The sequence below is a fragment of the Pundamilia nyererei genome, unplaced genomic scaffold, assembly GCF_000239375.1.
Source record: "Pundamilia nyererei isolate P.nyererei 1_Seehausen unplaced genomic scaffold, PunNye1.0 scaffold01265, whole genome shotgun sequence".
Lineage (NCBI taxonomy): Eukaryota > Metazoa > Chordata > Actinopteri > Cichliformes > Cichlidae > Pundamilia > Pundamilia nyererei.
In genome coordinates this window covers 4072-11466 of record NW_005188666.1, presented here as the reverse complement: position 1 = coordinate 11466, position 7395 = coordinate 4072, and the positions used below count along the sequence as shown (strand labels likewise).

Below are 7395 nucleotides of genomic sequence, written 5' to 3'. Positions count from 1 at the left end.
CGAGCAGCATCACTGACTTTCAGCTTGTTGTGTTTGTGGATATATGACTGACTTTAATTATCCACAAAATCATCAGATTCTCTGTAAGATTAAGGTCGACTATTGAACGGCGCATATTTTAAAGTAAAGGCTTTAAAACCAAGTTGACACTGAAAGTACAAACATCACTAATGTCACATAACTCTGCCGACATGTGGCCAACAGTAATGTTTTAATGTTCTTCATTATTAAGTGACATTATATTCAGTACTTACTTTTAAAAGTTTACTCTTTGGCCACCCCGCTTCAGCCATCCACCATTTTTCTCCAAAAAAAAATATCCACACCCACCGCTGCGCTATGAATCCTGGGATATATGGGGCCACGAAGTCTACACCGGACCCAGCCTTCAAATTTGAGTAAATGAAGGTCGCATTTGTCGACCGCATTTGGAGTACACTTCGAATTGGGACAGCCTTCGTCGCGTCGCTGTAACGTAATCGGTCTACAAATGCGCACTACGAAGTGTGCGGTCGCTGGATTGGGATTCAGCTTTTGTTTCTCTAAAAGAACACGCAGCACCGCAGACTGTGGTGTGAAACATGCTTAATCTCTTACATGTGCTCACTGATCACATTTTGTCTATTTCATTCAACTAAACAGGAGCAGGTGAAGCTCACTGAGTAATATTGGGGAATCTCAAAGCAGCTCGAACCAGCCGAAGTTTTCATTCAGGGTACACTGATGAGATCATTTACTTCCAGACAAGACAAAGCAGCTTTGCTCAGCTTATTAACTGTTCAAACTGATAACTGTTAGTAACATCAAAATAAAACCATTTTATTATTAATAAAATAATAATAAGATGAACATGAAGGAAGAAAGAAAGATGGGTTCCCACTTCCCTGTATTCACCAAAAACGAACAACCTCACAAAGTGCTTTCAGTTTGTTATAACTTCATGTACACGTTGGAGTATACATCCGATTACATTAATTCTATAACATTTTAGCAAAAAATAAATATTTTTCATAAGCAGTGCAGTGTTGTTTGTGTGTTTATCAAATCAAATAAACATAACATTAACAATATCTGATGGTTTGATGGATTTTCATTGCTAGACAGAAGCAACATTCCTGCATTAAGTGAAAACTTAAACTATGTATGCGGTATATTTTTGTACAGATGCTGACAAACTGAGTTGTAAAAATCTGCAAATTTCACCACAAACAGAGAACTTCAATTTCAGCAAAGGGAGCAAAAATGACTAAAGTGAAAGTTTCATGTTATTAAGTAACTACATGTGGAAATATCCAACAATTTTTTAAAATCCTTTTTTATTACTAACCTTTAATTTTATTTAATAATTTACATATTTTAAAAAAACTTTAAAAATGTAGTAAAAATTTGCACAAAGAGCTGACATAAAAATTGCGGTATAAACACCAACAAATTCTTTCTAAATGCTTCAGTGGAACAGGTTTTTGTGTTTTGTGTTTGTCAGACTACCATTTTTTTCAGAAATGGTACACTTCATTAAATGGTCAAGATCAGATCTTCATGCTGATAAAGACGTGAGCCCCGGATCGTCGTTTGACTGGTCTCTATCACAATGCTTGTTTTTTCTGAGCAGATTGTCACCTCGTCTAACTAAAATGAGAAGATAAAGAGTGACTTACATCATTGATCTCATTTGTCTCGAGCTTGCTATGTGACAAAAAAAAACTACAACTACAGACACATTTAGCAGCTGAATTAAAAGAAAAAACAGCAACAGTATGTAAGAAAGAGTACCTGCTCTGACATTTCTTTTTAAGCCAGACAGCGATGAGTGCAGTAACACAGGCCAACAACAATGCAAAGGATATAATGACTAAAATCCTGCCTTTGAGAAAAACAGAGAAAAAAAGGGGCATAAACATTGAAATATCTACTAAATAACAATAGACTAAGCAGAAAAAGTGGGTGTAAAAAATTGACATGTTAACATACCAACATTTCTGTGATTAGATCCAAATTTCTCAATCAGACCTGATAAAAGGAACCTCAACATTAAAATTGTGAAACAATCACCAATTTATAAATCAATGACATTGAAGAAGTTTCTAACCATCATCATGATAATCATCATAATCATAATGATCATCATCATCATACTCCTCCTGGACCTCGTAAATCATCACCGTCACCCCTCGCTGAGGAGCAGAGAGCACTCGTGCTGCACATCCCACCTGTGTGCTGTGTTTACATGAACCTGAGAGCACAGCTGTAGTGGTGACAGTGAATGTAGCGTTGGTGTTGGACACACTGACAGTGTTGTACTGTGAGAAGCTGAGGTCTTGTTGTGAGACACTGAGTGTTACAGTGGGAGCAGGTCGACCAGTGGCTGAACAGGAAACAACCCACTCTTCAGTAGAGTTTGACTCTCTGACATCAACAACAGGTTCATGCAGCTCTGTGAAGGATCAGGAAATATCATCAACATGTTCTTACAAACACACCAGCTGCTCACACATTTATGTCCAGTATGTTTGTTTGAAGAACTTGTTGTTTGTTAAAGAAGATTAAAGTTCTTACCATAGACCTCGAGGCAAGTTTGACCAGTGAAGGAGCCTTCAGGATAAGTGTTAAACAGACAGTGATAGCAGCCTTCATCTTGCTCCATCACATTCCTGATGACTATGGAGCAGTTCTGCAGTCCAGTGTTTTTAAACCTAAATTTATCTGTAAAGCCATCATTCACTCTCGGACCATAGTACTTGCTGTAGGTGGCAACATTTGTCTCCACATTATTTGAAATTTTCTGCCATGTGACCTGAAGGACGTCTTTAGTCTCCAAGAGCTGACAGCTGAATTCAGCATCTTCTCCCACTGCTGCCAGCACAGTCTGCTGTGTTTGGATCACTGCTGTTAGAGCTGCATGGACATATAGATCAAGGTGTGAGGAATACTGAGTATCCTGTTTGAGTTCAACTTACTGCCAAAGAAAGTCCAGTGTCGCCAGCTCTCACCATCATTCTCCCATTGTGTCAAGGTCCCTGGTCATTTGGCCCAGCATTTTGAGTTTGTTTTTCTTTGTCCTCAGTTAAGAATTTACTTATATATAATCATTTATAATCGTGTAGTTATGTTTTTTGGATGATATGTTTGAGCTTTTACTTTCTTAGGAGGCTATAATTATTTCCTTGAATTTTCAGTTTATCCTGCCCCACCTGTTTCCTGTATCTTGTTACATCACACAGTCTCCGTCTGTTAGACGTGTTCTCATGTTTTAGTAATCTCCTGTTTATTGTTTTTTCCCAATCACTTTTCTGTGTGCATATATACACAATCAATACTAGCATTATGAGCACTGACAGATGAGGTGAATAACAATAAATATCCATTAATCATGTGCATCAGTAGCTGCTCTTGTAACAACTATTCTGCATTTGACACAAGTCAGGATTAAATGTGTGGTGCATAACTCTGTCTGCTTAAACAGACTCAGATTACAAACGTTCACACAATTTTACCAGGAACCCATGGGTAACCATAGGTTTGTGCACATTTCAGCTCAGTCACCACTTAAATCACCCTGCCTAATCTTTAACATGTTCTGTATAATAACATGACTGATTATAACTTTAAGAAAACCATTAAGAGTTAGCGTTTGTATATCAAACAATAACAACATTAAATGTAAAACAGTCAACAAAACAAAAACATCACAACTTTATAATTACATACCTTCAAAACATAACATTGAATCTGTTGCTGATATTGAGTGTGGAGCCATTGACAATTTTGTTCCAGTCAAAAGCTCTTATTCTGTTGGCTACAGAGCCAAAAAATGTTAATAATGTATGTAATTTAATAATATTATAATTATAGTATTTCAATATTAAAAATGTAATAATTAACCACACAAAATTATTAGGGGGTACTGAGGTGATGCTATTTTTCTTCCACAAACCGCTACAGCACCCATAAGATCCTTTCTGGCACAGCCATGTGTGAGAATATGAATGTCTTGTCTCCAAAGCCAGAGAGAAAATGTACTTATCCACACGGGACAACAACCATGATTTGTTTTCGATGGTTTGCATTCTGGCAGTTGGAAAACTGGGTGTAGTAGTCACTCCTGTCCGACTTGAATTGTGTCAGATGAGAAAAACGCACAGTTAAAGACAGACTCACACACTCACTGTCTCATGACAAAATAAATCATTCTGACACTTTTATTAAAGTCAAAAAAAAATTTTTTTCTGCTTATACTCCAAGTATTTGCAGTAGTGATTATTACCTCAGTACTATCTGCGGATGTTTTACCTTAACTATGGTGTGAGAATTAGACCTTCTTTAAAGGTTCAATGATCTTTATTTTTATAAAAGGCTAAAAATTACAAGTGTGACGATAAGCTTGGTATGTATCAACAGAGAGACTGAGATATGTTAATAGGACTGGAGTATATTAATTATTCCCAGTATATCATGAGTGTGTATTTGCTTTAATTTGCAATTTAAATAAAACTACAATACAGTTAAATTATGTAGTGAGCTGCTGAGCTGGATAGTTTACCATCACACAATAGTATAATTTTGAGTCTTCAGGAAATCAGGAATAAACTAATCAAATAATTTTGTGATCTAGACAGAAAGCCTATTTTGACTGATAATCTCAGAGTTTAATACATTATACTCCATACTTCCACCACTACAGTATTCAAAAATAGTTCATCTTAATGATCCATACCACCACCACGACTGAAAGGAGTTATGATAGGCTACTTAACTAAAAATGTAAAGAAATTATCTTTCACTGTATTTTAAGGCCTAGCTCATACACTATTATTAATATCCAGTTTCCTCTCACCTTTGTCAAAGAGCCCAAAAATAAAAACAGCAGCAACATAATGTAAAACTCCAACGTTTGCCATTTCATTCGAATGAAATGATCTGAAAGGTTGGCCAGGAAAACCATGTGTGACTCGTTTTCCTTCCTTCTATTACAATGCTCCATTTAGGATGAAACTGAGATTTCAAGTGTAACCAGTTTTATCTTTAATCTCTTCTCACAGCCTAATTCAAATGGCAGAGACATTAAACGTAAAATTTCAAATGTTTACAGATTATTTTCAAAAGTATTGTATCTCTGTGTTCATTTGTTATATTTTTATGTATTTGCAACTACAATGCATGTTGATGACGTGGATCCTAACCAAGTGTTTAAACTATGATGTTGAACTAAGCTAAACTTCATCCCATAGTGTAAAACTACAGTATCTTAGCAACTTAACTGAAACTCCTTTAATAAAGAAAAAAAAACCCTCAAATCGCAATGTCAGAATGTGAAATGAAAACACTACACACAAGTCAAATCAAAAACACCATTTAACATATTTATCTGGTTTAAAGAAAGTAAGTATATGGAGCATTGGAAAATAAATAGTTAATGATACATAATCAAGAACATTGTCTCATTAAAAAACATCATCTACACCTTCATTTTAGGTAATGGAAGGCCAGGAATATGTTTTAACTTCTGTCTAATAAATTCCATTCACAACATTGTACAGAATGAAGAAACTAAACCAAATTTTTTTGTGTTACTGTTTCATCCAGCGCTACAAAGGATGAATCATTTGAAAGCAACCATTGTTTTCTTAAAAAGACACCAGCATTTATGTCTAGTATGTTTGTTTGATGCATTATGGTTCTGTCAGGGCATCTTAGGGATAAGTAAGTATATTTAAACTTCTTAAACGATCTAAATATTGGTAAATAAATAATGAAATTGCACAAAGTACTGACGTAAAAATTGCATTGTAGATTGTAACATGTCTTCTTTCTTTCTTTAGTACACTTTAGTACAACAGTTGCTTATCCAGCTTTAGCACCATTTTATTTAGGGACTGTTTAGGCACTTCTGTAAAAAACAAAAAACAAAACAACAAATATTCATCAAAGCTCAGTTTCATTGCTGGTGAAGGTGACGGTCATTTAGCTGGTGTTTCTCAGGCGCAGCTTGCTTTTTGAGCTGATTGTCATTCTAATACAAAATACTGTAGCATTAGTCTGTTAGTATTAGAAAATTAAAGTATATCTTAACAGAGTAACAGCTTAGGAGAGAGATATAAAAAAAAATAAAAAATTCCCCACTCGCCCCTGCAGGCTATCTATCCTTCAAGCTCGGGTCCTCTACCAGCGGCCTGGGAGCTTGAGGGTCCTGCAGTATCTTTGACCGCATTATCTCAGTATTAAATTTACTATATTGGCTCCCAGTACAATATAGAATTATCTTTAAAATTCTTCTATTAGTTCACAAAGCTTGCAGCAGTTTGCCCCCCCCCCCCAGTACATATCTAACTTACTTTTTACAACCCAATCAGATCTCTCAGCTCTATTAGGTTCAGATCTTTTAACTATTCCCAGAATGTGATCTAAGTGCGCTGAAGGTGGTTTCATTTACTCTTGTCTACATGTTTGTGTACATGCAAAAACAGACCCAAAATCTTTTGAGTTTTTATGTCATAAAATGTGCAATTGTCATTTTAATTGATTTAATCATGAGCTGATGCTGCACATCCCACCTGTGTGCTGTTGTTACATGAACCTGAGAGCACAGCTGTAGTGGTGACAGTGAATGTAGCGTTGGGTTTGGACACACTGACAGTGTTGTACTGTGAGAAGCTGAGGTCTTGTTGTGAGACACTGAGTGTTACAGTGGGAGCAGGTCGACCAGTGGCTGAACAGGAAACAACCCACTCTTCAGTAGAGTTTGACTCTCTGACATCAACAACAGGTTCATGCAGCTCTGTGAAGGATCAGGAGATATCATCAACATGTTCTTACAAACACACCAGCTGCTCACACATTTATGTCCACTGTTTGAAGAACTTGTTATTGGTTAAAGAAGGTAAAAGTCCTCACCATAGACTTGGAGGCAGGTTCTACCTGTGAAGGAGCCTTCAGGATAAGTGTTAAACAGGCAGTGATAGCATCCGTCATCCTGCTGCATCACATTCCTGATGACTATGGAGCAGTTCTGCAGTCCAGTATATTTAAACACAACTTTATTGTTAAAGCCATCATTCACTCTCTCACCATAGTACTTGCTGTACGTGGCAACATTTGTCTCCACATCATGTGAGATTTTCTGCCATGTGACCTGAACAACATCTTTAGTCTCCAAGAGCTGACAGCTGAATTCAGCATCTTCTCCCACTGCTGCCAGCACAGTCTGCTGTGTTTGGATCACTGCTGTTAGAGCTGTAGATAAAGGTGTCAAGCAAGACAAACACTCTCTTCAAACTCAACACTTACTGAAACAGAAAGTCCAGTGTTACTCCCACAGGTCTGAAATGACACACATTTTCACCTTCACCTTACTAATAATTCTCCCACCACCACAAGTAAAATCCTTTGAAACCTGAG

General features: G+C 36.7%; 2 protein-coding genes across 2 annotated transcripts in view; both read right to left on the bottom strand.

The window, feature by feature from the left end:
• Window positions 1-2084: 2084 nt before the first annotated feature.
• LOC102203533 (OX-2 membrane glycoprotein-like) lies at window positions 2085-4898 on the bottom strand. Its single transcript, XM_005755349.1, has 3 exons — window positions 4835-4898; window positions 2557-2895; window positions 2085-2434 (listed from the first exon to the last, which is right to left on the bottom strand). Exons 1-3 carry the CDS (start codon window positions 4896-4898, stop codon window positions 2085-2087), a joined length of 753 nt encoding a protein of 250 aa, XP_005755406.1.
• A 1623-nt stretch (window positions 4899-6521) lies between these two features.
• LOC102203255 (OX-2 membrane glycoprotein-like) overlaps window positions 6522-7395 on the bottom strand; it is a 2060-nt gene continuing 1186 nt past the window's right edge. Inside the window, exons 2-3 of the mRNA XM_005755348.1 lie at window positions 6892-7265; window positions 6522-6775 (exon numbers count right to left, since the gene is read on the bottom strand). Of these exons, the coding sequence (XP_005755405.1) occupies window positions 6522-6775; window positions 6892-7265 (628 nt within the window). The remainder of the gene's footprint in view (window positions 6776-6891; window positions 7266-7395) is intronic.